The sequence below is a fragment of the Sander vitreus genome, chromosome 1, assembly GCF_031162955.1.
Source record: "Sander vitreus isolate 19-12246 chromosome 1, sanVit1, whole genome shotgun sequence".
In the NCBI taxonomy this organism is placed as follows: Eukaryota; Metazoa; Chordata; class Actinopteri; order Perciformes; family Percidae; genus Sander; species Sander vitreus.
In genome coordinates, this window is record NC_135855.1 from 1,717,559 (window position 1) to 1,732,779 (window position 15,221).

A 15,221-nucleotide genomic window follows, 5' to 3' on the forward strand; every position below is an offset into this window, starting at 1 on the left:
TGACAAAACTCTTCTGAGCACCTCGACTCTTGTTTTTATGCTTTTATTTTCTTAGGCTAAATCAACTTGTTTCCGGTTTTGTACTGGCTCTCTCTGTACAGCTTAACACAACGTGTAGATTGCACCAACCCCTCCTTGCTTTAAGTCCCTCTCTCTCTTCTGTTTCCCTCCCAAGCAAAAACGCACGCACGCACGCACACACACACACACACACACACACACACACACACACACACATCTATTGACTATCAATACTGTATCTAAGCCCCCCCCCATGCTTTGCATCACTTGTGAATCTACTTAAAGGCCATGCAGCATGCAGGGAAGGCTCTCTCCATGCATTATTTAGCAGGGTAGCTCCTGAAGTGGGGTGCAGGGCCCAGGGGGGTGCTCAAAGGGGCCTCCAGGGGTTCTCTGGAAAATTAAAGGCAGTTTAATTTCACTGCTGCTTCAACTCACTACACATTTAGATGAGAGCATATACAGACAATTATTTTCAGTGTAAACTTCCCTCTAGCTTACCAGCAACAAAATAAACAAAAAATGTTCCCAGAAATGAGTTTCAGTGGAAGCATTCTTATAAGTGGTAAATTATGGGTTTGGGACTTAATGTGCATCTAATTATTTCAAGAGCAGCTATAAGGAGAGTGCAACATGAAAAAGGCATGAAGTCTAATAATACACTAATTAAGCACCGAGTTGATTTAAGCAGGAGAAACCTTTATTCTCAACCTCAGTAAGTAAACACATTTAGTAGCCTGAACATTCATTTACAAATCAAATCTGCAAAACAAAATAAATTACATACACCTGCAGTTAATCATTAGTTAAAAGTGCAAACCACTTGGAAAGGTGAAATAAATATCTGAACACACTAAAGCGTTTGGCCTGATTAACTTTAAAAAGAAAATTACAACTACATCTGGAAACAAGCTGGAGTAAACTGTGCCTTATTCAGCAGGTCAACATTTCAAAACTCAAAAGTCTTTTAGACTGTGTGCTGAGCCTTGATGCAGTAGCATTAGAAATTTGCAGGATGCAACACAGAAAACCTTTTTTGGCACTCACACGATGCACTGTGATATGATCAACTGAGAAAAGATGAATTCGCAGTAGGACGACCTGAAGGCAATTCATCATTTTTGGTGAGATTGGTATTTTCACAGAATCATGATGTTGCATGTGTCCGTTTTGTTCACTTTGCACCTGTTGCTGCTGCACTTGCAGAGCTGAGATTGATATCACAGAATACAATTCAGTTTAATTTCACGGATAATAAAATCTGAAGAATTTATTTACCATATCTCAGTTAAATGAAAACAACAGAAGCAAAACAAGTAGACAAAGACGATGGACAGTAACACACATGGATTTCAAGTAACATTACATATTTTAACACGCGGTACCAAAAGTGCTTCCCTTCCAGTGAATAAACAGCTTGCAATTTTGGAGTAACTTGTTGGGTGCATGAACAGAAATCTGTATAATTTGGTCAAAATAATACTCTAATAACACCACTGATGATCAAAGAAATCCCTGCTCTAAAGTCATCAGTGATCTCTTAGGATTTCTGTCTCCATGGCCTTGTTGCAGCTCCTGTACTTCTAACACACGAATGAATAAATGAAATGGAACATAAATATTTCACATCTGTCTGAGGGACTGAAGAAAATATCAAAAAGAAACATTTTGGGGCAAATGAGGATCCATTTATTGGCCCTTGAAATGAGACTGAGTGAAAATGTGTGTGTGAAGTGGGAAGGAGGGTGAGGCTTAGGCGGAGGAGGACAGGAGAGGGTGTTCTCCCATCATGCAGCTTTCTTCTTTCACATGGCATCGAAATGGAAACGGTGGGCTTCCTGTCTCTTCTCGCGATCGTCCGCTTTCTGAACAACACACACACACACACACACACACACAAACATACACACACAGAGAAACATACACAGTCAAGGATTTGTGGTCTAACTTCATGTATCACACAATCAGTAATGTAACCCTTTAACATGTTCCTGCGTTTTTTTGGCACTGTGCACGCCATTTTCTAAGCTTCCTCTAGGATGCAAGCTTTCTATCTGACACCTGATCGCTACGTTTTTATAGAGGTTGACACCCAGAAACGTCCCAAACACAGCCAAAATGAGAAGATAGAGGCAGAGGGCAGGAAACAGATGGTGTTTGGTGTTTTTTGCCCCCAACTGCGCCTTCCAGGCAGCGCGGCAATGGTTACGTTTAGGGTTAAGGTTAAGGTTAGGGTTAGCTGCCTGGAAGGCGCCATTGGGGGCAAAAAACACCGTTGAGTGATACAGACACCGCCACACACTTCTATCTAGCCACTTCTAGTGGCCAGCTCCTACTCATTGTTTCCTTAATGTTGCAGCTGCGCCAGGTGGAGCTAATTTTACCTACTTTATATCCTTATAGTATCCTTATGTACTTACTAAATTAATTCACTATTTACTCTATTTTCAATCCTTTTATCAGTTTCACATTCTCTGCTCCATGTTCTTAGTTTAATGTGTGTTTTACAGAGTATCACTTTTAATTTCGTATGCACTTAAAATGACAATAAAGTCAATTCTGATTCTGACTTGTATATTATAACTATAGCTGTCCAATGAATGTAGTGGAGTAAAAGGTACATTCATTTCCCTCGGATTTAAAAAGTAGCATTAAAATGAAAGGTGTATTAAGAACAATATTTAAATAATTTCACTTTCAACCTTTGAGGGGGGTTAGTGTGTCGATCTCAAAGGATAGACAGTGCATGGAATATCACTTTAAGTGTAACATTTCACAATAACATATAATTCCAGTAGTTCATAATGGCTCAGAAAAGACCGGACATCAAGTTATACGGCAGTATAACTTGATGTCGGCAGTACATTGTAAAGACGTTTGATGGTCATCACACTTTTGTAGAGACCGCCATTTGACAGTAGTTGAGCCCGTAAGAAAAAAAGAGATCCCATATCATCTGGACGGGTGACAGTGCAGTCAATAATTCATTTAGATCTGTTAGGTGGGATCAGTGATGAACTGAGGACGGAAGAAAATGGGCATCAATTTCTAAAGTATTTGAATGGAACAATCCTCAATTCCCTCAACACTTTGTCTAAATGTTGCAGTAGAGCAGCTCATGTTTTTGTACAGAAAGACAGAACCCAGTCTCAGGACATGAGAAAAGACTTGACTGTCCCCTTTTAAAGGACAGCCACTCCTTCCCTGATGTTGACTCATTTGCTGCACCCAAAAGATGGGCAGCAACACATTTACTGCATTTTTTATCCCGTCAGTTTTGATTTGTAATAAAGCCTTCATCTATCTTCCAAGATACCAGCGCCTCGTATTGATTGATGCCGTGCTTTTTTCCCTTTCTTTTTTAGGGCAACGTATTTGGAAGGAGCAGATGGATTGATGTGATGTTCTTTCCTTTGGATAGCCAAGCCAATGGGCTATGCTGCTGTTGATGCCTGGTTTAATTGACTATCCAGGGGATACCACCAAATTGTCATCCTGGGGCCTGAGTCATCATTAAGCAGCAGAGCATTGATTTGTGTCCATCTGAAGGTTTAATGACACAGTGAAGCGTCTGAAAGCAGGTGGAAAGCTACTGTGAGGTATGCTGTAGTCTCACTAGGCTCTAATGTCAACTAATTAAGTCTGGCCTACATGTCCTGCATCAAGATGATGAATCTTAGGAGAGGAGATTGATTACATTCTGCTTCATAACATGTTTTTTCCGCCCACCTTTTCTTTAAATACTTACTATCCAAATTATATATATATATATTCATATGGATATTTCTGTTTCATTTCCATTATTAACCCAGCTAATATCACATTGCACAGAAGTTCACGGAAGTTGTGTAAAAGCCCTGTTAGCTTGTTAGGCAGGACGGCACGTCTTTGCCCCTGCGCTTCTGCCCTCAACCTGACTTTGTTATTAGAAGAGCAAATACCAGAGGCAGCAGCGCAAACACACAGAAATGCCAAATGTCAATCAGCTCGCCCTGACCTTAGTGGATGCCCCGCCGTAAAAGAGGTGGGAGAAGATGAGATATGAGGGAGGGTGTTAGCGACCGGGATACAGAATGCACCCTCAATCTTAATTCCCTGGATGGTGCAGAAGGTTACACCACATTAGCCTGTCGGTCAAGATGTGCATCTTTTAGTTAGCAAGGCCAGCTGAGTTTTCAAAAGCTGTCAGTCTGAACACAGTGCTGCAGTCTAGGGACACTGGGGGTGTGTTTGTCCCTCCAGAGAAAGACCAACACTGTTCGCTGCTTAAACTAGAAATGGAAATGTTCTGATTCATGGTTAGAAATTGTTATCAGCATTCCATTACATGCAAAACTACAAACGCTATTAATATTATTATGATATAGTGCTCATGTGGTAAAATATTCATAGGTATAACATCACATTTGGAGAAGATCACAGAACACAGCAGGAATGATTTAACAAATTCCTCACTGTTTTTTATAGCCATAAAAGTGATTAAGCCCGGCTCAGAAAAAAGAGAGAAGCACGCCAGACCCCCCCCCCCCCCCCCCCTAGGAGGCATAGATGAGGATTTCTCAATTAAGTTCATAAAGTTCTTAAATATTTCCAAATCCCTTATGTATGTGCGTACATACTTTTTATCTTAGCATTTATGTCTTTATGACACTTCCAATGAGTATATAATTTATAATTTATACTTTATATTGTGGGGAAAGAACAATTTACATTCTGTTTTTTGTTAGAAATCACTACACACATGCCTGAAATATATATATATATATATACACACACACACACACACACACACACACACACACACGCATGCGCTCAGGACCTATTCAGTATAGGGGTTAGTGGGTTACCCTATTCAGAGTGAGTGGGCTGCCTGTGCTGGACCAGCACCCTGAGCGCTTGGGGGGGGGTACGGTGCCTTACTCAAGAGCATCTTGGCAGTGCCCAGGAGGTGAACTGGCATCTCTCCAGCTACCAATCCACACTCCGTACTTTTGTCCGTACGGGGATTTGAACCAGCGACCCTCTAGTAAATGGTTTCATAGAATGCCACACTTATACACAGGCACATCTGGGTAAAGACCTCCCCATGTACTGTGTATGTACTATATATGACTGTTTTTTATATACTATATATATACTTCATACAAAAGTGTTAGGTTTTGACCTTTTTCTCTTTAAGGTTAATTTCAGGTGATGTGTATAGAGTTATGGGAGAGGGAGTAGTTTTTTCAGGAGCCCAAGTAACAGTAAGTAAAATAATCATTCATTTTTCTGCACAGACAACGAGAGGTGACTCGCAGTTGGCAAACTTCCATGACTTGGATGGGCATGAGACTCTCCTGGCTGAATGGCTCAGCTGAGGAATTGAGTTAGAAAATTCCCATTCTTTGATAAAAGTCCAAAAGCCAACTATGAATTCCCATTTTAGTGTGAAACATCTGCACACAACATAAAATTCTGTTGTGTGCACAACAAGAAGCTAGAGATTATGTTTGGTAGAAACCTGATAATACATTCAGCAGTTTAAAGTCAGTGTTAAATGTATATTCAGCAACTGTTTCTTGTTCTGATTTGCAACAACAAAGCTTTCTGAATTTTCTCTAGTCTCTCTACACTAAAAGAAACTGGATAATCACTACGACAAAAATACTCCCGAACCAGCGGCTCCCCCTACTTTGCAACTATATTGGGGAACTAGTGAACAAGGCAGACATTGTCTGATTACTCCGACTGGTCAGCCTCAGCACATTACAGTGATCAAAGCCAAATACATTGGTTCTTTGTGGGTTCAAACCCATCATTCTGCCTGTATGAACATGGCAGATTTGATTTCATGTGAAGAATGCTGTAAGAACTTTTTTTCAAATTAGCATTTTCCTCTTTCTTCCTCTCACTCTGTTGTTTCTCAACAGAGACACACACACACACACACACACACACACACACACACACACACACACACACACACACAAACACAAACATATGTCCTCCTATCCACCTGAGCTGGCTAGGTGTGTGTAGACACTTGGTTCAGGCACCAGCTGTGTTTCTTTTTTAAATGCAGTGTTGGTTCAGATAAAGCCGATGCTCGCGCCCACATATCCAAAAAAGAGGGCAATTAGAGTGCGTGTGTGTGTAACCATGCACACATGCCACCCTGAGTGTAGACAAACACGCATGCACGCACACACACACGCACACATTAAACGCACACACTCCCGCGGCAGATGGCTTGGAGAAGATGCCAGCAACTTACTGTACCGCTCAGCCCAGCAGATAGCACTACCACAGTGTGTAGATGAAAAAAGAAGCAATCCTAAGAACCCCCCCCCCCAAAAAGTACATTTGCAAGAAATATTGTTAAATACCATTTGTGTCTGTGTGTCCTCAACCGTGCTATGTCTGGGTATATGTGGCCATACTGTGTATGTGTGTGTGTGACTGAAACAACAACCGGACCAGGAGGAAGCACAAAACACACATGCATTGACTCCCTGGAGGGGGTATTTATGGCAATAATGAACAGCAGATCTGCCATGCTGAAAGAACAGAAGCAGGCAATTACAGCTGAACGTCCTTCCAGGTTGTGGCCCAGGGGGAGAGAGAGAGAGAGGGAGAGAGAGGGAGAGAGAGAGAGAGAGAGATAGATAGACAGAGGAAGGGAAAGAGAAAGAAATAGAGTGTGTATGTGTGTCTCAGTGGGAAGCTAGAGGACCACAGGACAGGGACAGTGAGACCCATCTGCTGCTAGTTGTGACCAATCTGTTCTCTCTCTCTCTCTCTCACACACACACAGACACACACACATACACACACACACACACACACACACACACACACACACACACACACACAAACAAACAAGCAAACACACACACACACACACACACACACACACACACACACACACACACACACACACACTAAAGTAGTAAATCACCAGGAAGAGGCCAACATTTACTACACCATTGTATGTTTGTGTGTGTGTGTGTGTGTGTTCTGACCTTCTCTTGCCAGTGGAGGATGCCAATAATGACGAGGATGAAGACGCACACTCCGATCAATGCGATGGCCGTCAGCAACACACTGTTGCTAGGAGTCAGGTACAACTTAGCGCTCCAACTTGAGAGAAAGTGAAATAAAAAGAAGACTTGCCATGTGCTGTTTTTTATGTTTCATCTGACAGAAAAGCAATGTAATTACCACATGGCACACATTAGCTGAAATTGTGTTCTCGTTAAGTTTGAATAAATAAATCTCTCTTTCCCTTTCTTCTCGCAGCTGAACCGAATGAAGCACTGCTCTCTCTCTCTGCTTTCCAAGAACTTGTATGCGTTTCCAGCAATCCAACCACTTTGATATATTAAATTCATCATCTCACAATCTGTTACTTTAGACTGTATGTGAGAACAATACCAAGGCACCTGCTTTTTCTAGCTAGATCTCATTTTACTCTTGGTGTGTGTCTGTGCTTATGTGTGGCTATATGGAGGAGGGTGAGTGTGTGTGTGTGTCTGTGTGCAGCCATCTGGAGCTCCTCCTGGGGTTTGAGCTACATGTGATCAACATCATGATAACATGAGAACACATGCTGTGAGGTGTGTGTGTGTGTGTGTGTGTGTGTGTGTGTCTCTGTGTATAAATAGACTGTTGTGTGAAGACACACCACAGGGACGCTATCTGTATCGAGTTGAGGTAACATTAACTTGAATATGTCATGAAGAGAAATCAAGATGAGGCGCTTAAAGAGTTGAACGGTATCCTTAGCAACAAGCATCAACAGGGTTCCCAGTGAATTACACTGATGTGAACAAGGAAAGCAGGCATTAAGAGTGTGACCTATCTGTATGTATCTACGAGTGTAAGAGTTTCTGTACCTGCGGGGCTTATTGTGTGGGAAGGGGATGACGATGAGCTGAGAGTTGGGAATGATGGCCGTCCACTCCTTCTTCCTTATTTCCTAAAAAGATACAGAAAATACATGAACTGGGTATGCACATCCATGGTAATACATTATGGTAACAATATACGCCTACACATGCAGATTTCCACACACTCAGAATATGTATGTTAAGTCCTCTGGGGCAGATATAATAGGGTCCCATGGTTTTCCTTAGCTACGGGTGTCTATTTTAAGCTGTGCGTTTAAGCCACAGACAACCTGCTACTTGAAATAAATGTCTCTGACTGTGGGAAGCAACACAGTTTTCCTAGCCGGTGTGCATCTGGGTGTGTGCAGTATATTTGCATGTGTGATTACGTATTCCTGTGGCTGTGTGTGTGAGAGTTCAGCCATCTGCAGAACAAGTCGTAATCTCTGAATATGAGTCATATTAGTAATGTCTCGATGAAATAAACATCATCTTTTCTCTTTTCTTTTCTCACCTGTAACTTAAATACGCAATGTGGAGATACAAGGTTTCTGCTCGACAGCGACGATATGTTGCCTGATTAAACCTCTTCTCTAGACTGTGTGGGCGTACACTGGGCTTGATTGACAGCTCCCTTAGTCTCCTGCTGGTTATGTTGTAGCTGTGTGTCCTTTAAAAGTTGTGAGAGGATTTGGGCACTTGGGTGTTTAACTGGACAGAAGAGTTAAACATCAGAACTCAAGTTGTGGTGAAAATAAAAACATTTGCCTGCAGCACTGTGTTTGACAGCGGTTTGACTTTGCCTACGTTCAAGTTTCCTTTTTAGTAGTAGTTTCATCCTTAAGGCTCAACACCCAATGATGACATCTGACATCAGACAGACACAGGACTGTATTTAACCTCTGCATACAACAGTGCTATGATTTCTGAAAAAGCCCAGCATCACTTTCTGCTGGCTTTCTTTTCACCAGACAAAAAAGAAACAGACACAGAGATGGAGGGTGAGGGAGACGGGGAGGGAGAGAGAGAGAGAGAGAGAGAGAGAGAGAGAGAGAGAGAGAGAGAGAGAGAGAGAGAGAGAGAGAGAGAGAGAGAGAGAGAGAGAGAGAGAGAGAGAGAGAGAGAGAGACAAGTAGGGGACTGATTAGTGAAGTAAACCACTTTGAGCAGCAAAGGGAATCCCCTGGGCGGAAGATAAGTGAACAGGAGGAGAGAGATTCACAGAGAAAGACAGGGAGGGGTGAATAAAAGAGAGGAATGATTGGACAGAAGATGGAAGATATCCAAGTAGATTTTACAAAACCTCTCCTTCTGTGAAACAGCAGGCAGAAGCTTTCATTGCGGAGGAGAAAATTGTAAAGGGCACAGCAGGGGAGAAAGCGAGAGAATGGAAGCAGGACAGATATAAAGACAGAGAGAAAGAAAACAAGAATAAGATACAGTAGATAAAGAGAGTCGACAAACAGAAAGATCCAGTCCTGCCGGCTGAGCAGGGCGGTGTAGCGGTTACAGGTAGATTTGATGGAGTTACTCCACTCCCTAGTCCCTCTGGGTAAAAAATAAATAAATCTACTCGGCATAATGGGCCGCGTCTTTAGGCATTCATTAATTCACTTTGTAGAAGGAATGGGCAAGGAGGAGGAAAAAAAAAAAAGATTTCTTTGCATAGGAAGAGGAGTGTTCTCGATGCACTACAGCTTCTGAGCCGCAGACCAACCCATCTACAATTCTGATCAGCTGCTTGACGAAGATCTTGGTACCACACGGGAGGGGACAAAAGGGCCCTGTCGTGCCTGGTATTCAGCGTGACAAGAGAGAGACAGAACAGAGATAGATGATGAAATGCGGAGATGGTGAGAGAACGGAACTGAAGAGCGCTGACATCTGAAGAAGTGTGGCGTAGAAATGTGTCCGACGAATAAATTAAAAACATGAACCTAATCAATTATTTACTTTATTAATATAATGTTGGCTTGTAGTATGACAGGAGGCACACACATCCAGAGTCATTCATACAGTATATCCTCTACGCTCAGACTTGCTCTACATGTGTTTGTGTGTGAATCTCTCTGAAGTAAAGACGGGGGGTGTTGATATTTCTATTCTAGCGGGGAGGTCGCTGCACCTTTAGCAATCCCCCTGGGTGATGTCATCACTTATCTGATACATATATAAGCGGGATGTGGAAACTATCTGCCATAAAGAAACTGTCTATTCAACCTCTCTTCTTATCTTTAATCACCAGACTAGGCAAAGGAAATAGCTTTTTCTCACTGCCATTGTACTGCCTAGTCTCGCCTCTAGTGCCTCAGTATGCTATCATATTTATTCTGCCAAAATTGGACTATTTCTAATGATGAAGGCTGCAAAATATGCCCCTTGAAAACGTATCCTCACTACAGGTTTCTCCCATACTCTTGTAGTTCCCTCATTTGCAAACATTATGAAGACATAATCATTTGACAATTGGTATAAACACCAGTTATCACATATTTTGTTCATCATCAGCATCAACTGGTGCTTAAATAAGAAAATAAACAACCTCAACCAAGAATTAAACGTTTTTGAAAGATTAGGAAAACAATGCTGTTTCTGTTCAGCGTTTCTTATTTAATAAGATAATACATGGAGGGAAATCCCTCTTCTGAATCTTCACAAAATACCCTTCAAAAAAGTCTCACAATCCTCAGACAAAATGAAAATTGTCAAATAAAGCCTGAGCGGTAGGAGAAAAAATTACTATTTTGCTCTCTTCTTTTAAACTGACTTCAACAGTGCTTGAATATGGCTTACCATGAATTACATTTGATTTAAAAGATTTTCTAGTTCGTAACATCATGATCCCGAGGCGAGTTCTGCTTGTCTCTCACTCCCTTTTTTTCTTAGACTTATCACATTGACATTAACTGTCTCAGCCATGCATGCCATACACTTTTATATCCAGGACCGGTTAGGGAGCTCAGAAATGACTTGATTGGGCACGTAAGTGGTATTATAAGTGTTCTAGTATACTTTCTTTTATAAATTTGATGCAATTTGCACCCTGGGGGTTGAAAGGTTGTTCAGCACACCTACTTCCTTTTCTCTATCTGCTACAGGTCTCAGACACACATCTAAAAATAAATAAATGCATCTCCCTCAAAACATCTGTGAGACCATAGGGCCTGGGGCTGCTCCTACAGGAGTGCTGTGAAGTGTCTCGGTAATATAAGCCTCTCATATTTCCTCACCGTCTCTCCAGGCTGCCGGGGAATGCCGACGAAAAGGTGGTCCAAGAAGTTGGCGCTGCGTCCGAGGCCCAGCACAGTGTAGGGCAGCTGGAGGGAGAAGTGAGCCGACTGGCTCAACTGACTGGCTGCAGGAAGGGAGCGAGAGAAAAGACCATTTTTAATGTCATAAAAGCTTCATCTCAAAAAAATATTGTGACCCAGTGTTTTGTTTTTAAGACACATTGTGTCCATATTACTGTTGGACAATTATTGCCTCCAGAAGATGAATTTCTTCTGGTGTCACCATGAGGTTGACATTTTAGTGTAACATCACAAAAACTACCAAATGGATTGCAATGACATTTTATATTTGTGGTGCCCAGAGAATGAATCCTAAAGAGCAGGGTGATCGTCTAACTTTTCCTCTAAATCCACCAGCAGGTTTAAAGTTTTTCCCCAATCCATTAAAATATCTCTACGTCGACGATATGGATTGGCAAAAAATTTGGTACAGACATGTATAGTTCCCACAATGTATCCCATGACTTTTCCTCTAGCACAACAATGAGATTCACATTTGCAGTTTTTAGTGCGACTGTTGGAAGGACAGCCATGAAATCTGGTGCAAACACTCATGTTCCACTCAGGATGAACTGTAATAACCTCAACTTCTTATCTAACCTCATCATTAAGTCTAAATTTGTATGTACTATGAGCAAATCCCAGCTGAATCACATACCGAGCATGCTAAACAATGCTAACATGCTTAATTAAGATGGTGAACATACCTGCAGCACATCAGAATGTTAGCACTGTCATTGTGAGCACGTTAGCTTGCAGCACAAAAACGGTTCCATAATTATCCGCAATTTATACTCCTCTCAGGTGTGACATAATGGGCATTATTTATTTTAACCCCACTCCCTGCTTGGGTCATTCTCTCGAAATTGGCCAGGCATATTTGCATAATATGTAGATCTTTTTTTTAATTCATCTTCGTACATACTTAAAAAAACTAATAATGCACATTGTAGCATTTGTATTTTGTGTTTTTCTGCCCCTTTTAAACAAAACTATCTGTGAAAAACCATTCTGTGAATAAAGCTCTCTTCATTCTGCTCAATGCAACTGACTGAATTGCCAGCGGTGTATGTTAACATACTGTAACCCCCATTTGCTTGGGTGATCTGCAGCTGCAACGGCCCTGCTTTTCCCAAAGGAATCACTAGTTCTATGTAATATAATCAGCTCTAACCTATCCTGACTATGATTTTCAGCAATAAGACTAAACTGTACAAGTAAAGGTAATGTGCAGCATGAGAATGTTTTGACATGAAGAAGCTTTATAAAAGATACAAATGAGAGTGAGACACCTGAGGCCAGTCCAACACCTCTCCCTGTCTCCTCACACAACCTCCCTCCTCCTCCTCCATCCTGTAATATTTCCCTCCTTGCTTACTATTCTAATCCAACCATTAGTCTCGTTTCTCCTCTCTGCTCATCATTCTCTCCCTTCTCCTGATACATCAGTCCGACTTGGCCTTACTCATTTCGCTTCCCTCCTGCTCGTCTCCCCTCTCCCTACCCTTCAGCTGCTGTATCTCGCCCACACCACCCAACTCTGCCAAGTGCAGCCGACATAAATCAACCTCTACGTGGTAAACAAAGAGAGGGAAGGAGAGAGAGATGGGTGGAAGGAGAGGGAGAGAGAGAGAGAGAGAGAGAGAGAGAGAGAGAGAGAGAGAGAGAGAGAGAAAGCCTGGAGGCAGCCAGTGATCAGAACTAATGTGGATGGACTGCTTATTGCAGGCCGAGAGGAGCACAACAGCTTTGCTTCTCTCTTTACTTTTTTAATCTATGCCTAACCTCAGTTCATTTGTTCAGTTCATTTTTGGCTCCCCCAGCTAAACCTGGGTCACATCAGTCCAGCTCACAGCTCAAAGCTGACATTTTAACTTAGGAACATGGTCAAAATTCTTCAGCGTAATTTAAGGTACAGACAGCAGTGGCTATGGTATAAATGTGCTGTATGTTAGTGCAATAAAAGCTTGTCCCTAATGTTGTTACGTACATGCTCTGGCATCAACTTTTGACACCTTCTATACGAGAAAGCTTTTCATCAGTCATCTCTCTTTATTTCTCAAAATTTCACTATCGCTCTATGTATTCTATTTTTCCAGATTTATAGTGCTGGGGTTGCTGAGTGTTGTGAAAAGGGCAGCATAATTGTCTTAATCGCACACCGCAGATAGCGAAAGGGGGGGGTAGACAGAAATATTTTCTGTTTCCAGGAAGAGCTGAGCAGAGTTTCATAGACATTGACTTGTTCAGGGCAGTACAAAGCCCTGGCTTCTAACAGACATTTAGAATGAATCCTGGAGTGTCTGACATTTACTGAGGTGTGTGCGTGAGAGTGAGCGTGAGTGGAAACTGCTGTATGGGATTTTATACATGATTTTTAATGATAATCTAGTAAATTCACTCACAAAAACAGAAGATGACCGTAAGGAGATATATCATATCAGACCGTTAATGTTGCTTTTTAGCCATGCTAGCAGTGTGGCTCTAGAGATGGAGATCTTTCAGTCGGTCCACCACTTTGGTCCAGATTGAAATATCTCAACAACTAATGGATGGATTGCCACATAATGTACTTTTCCTCTCACACTAACATTTACATTTTTAGGTAAATGTATATTTTTTTCTCTCTCTTTTTTTTTATTGGGGGGGGGCACTTTACTCCTATAGGACAGCTTAGACATGAAGGGGAAGAGAGAGGGGGGAATGACATGCAGCAAAGGGCCGCAGGTCAGAGTCGAACCCGCGGCTGCTGGGTCGAGGAGTAAACCTCTATATATGGGCGCCCGCTCTACCAGGTGAGCTAACCAGGTGCCCAGTTTTTAGGTAAATATCTTTTAGGTAAATATCTTCAAGTGGTTTAATTTTCTGAAAACACCATGTTGTTGTTGTACTGCACATTGCTGCAGCTCTTCTTTTCACCCTGTGTGTTGAGCTCTCTGTTTTAGCTACAGAGTGAGACATCTCACTTCTGTTCCATCTTTGTTGGGAGTCGCACATGCTCAGTAGCTAGGTAAGCACTGTCAGAAGCCAGTCAGAAGCAGAGCATGAGGGCGTGCCCTGACAGTAGCTAGGTAAGGACTACTAGCCAGTCAGAAGCAGAGTATGAGGGCGCGTCCTGACAGTACCTAGGTAAGGACTACTAGCCAGTCAGAAGCAGAGTATGAGGGCGTGCCCTGACAGTACCTAGGTAAGGACTACTAGCCAGTCAGAAGCAGAGTATGAGGGCGTGCCCTGACAGTAGCTAGGTAAGGACTACTAGCCAGTCAGAAGCAGAGTATGAGGGCGTGCCCTGACAGTACCTAGGTAAGGACTACTAGCCAGTCAGAAGCAGAGTATGAGGGCGTGCCCTGACAGTACCTAGGTAAGGACTACTAGCCAGTCAGAAGCAGAGCATGAGGACGCGCTACGCTAGCAGCTAGGCGACCATTATAACGTGTGTTACAAAGTTTGTCTCTGAAGTAAACGCTGGACTACAACAGAGCTGTTTGGAGCAGTTTGTGAACAGTGTTATCTGTTGGAGATGGTAAGTCTTACTTTGGGCTTTTTTTTACTTTGTAAACCTACAACATGCACAAAAAAGATATATAACACGATAAAGGAAAGGGAAAAAGCCAAAAAGCATAATATGAGCACTTTAACAACTACTGGATGGATGAAATGTGGTACAGACATTCATAGTGCCCAGAGGATGAATACTAACCACTCTGGTCATTCCGTGACTTTCCATCAGCAGGTCAAAGTTTCCACCTATCCAGTGAAATATCTTACTCAACACATGTTACACGTGATCTAATACATGTTACTTTATGACCAAAGAAATGATGTCTTTAGTAGGGGTGGAACACAGAAGTCACGGTTCGGTTCATACCTCGTTTCAGACATCACGGTTCGATTCGGTACAATGGAGGGAAAAGCAAAACAAAAATGCAGAAGGCAATTTTTTTATTGTGCATGTCTCAGGCTGTCCACTGAGCTAGCTGTAACAGCTTGAAGTGTATAAAGTAAGATGTAAACAGTAAACAATAAGTAGGCCTACCCT

General features: G+C 42.1%; 1 protein-coding gene across 1 annotated transcript in view; it reads right to left on the minus strand.

Moving 5' to 3' along the window:
* Window positions 1-699: 699 nt before the first annotated feature.
* The window catches only part of itfg1 (integrin alpha FG-GAP repeat containing 1), a 162,562-nt gene continuing 148,040 nt past the window's right edge, over window positions 700-15,221 (minus strand). Inside the window, 4 exon segments of the mRNA XM_078246787.1 lie at window positions 700-1,886; window positions 7,026-7,143; window positions 7,899-7,981; window positions 11,123-11,247. Of these exon segments, the coding sequence (XP_078102913.1) occupies window positions 1,827-1,886; window positions 7,026-7,143; window positions 7,899-7,981; window positions 11,123-11,247 (386 nt within the window). The 3' untranslated portion in view covers window positions 700-1,826.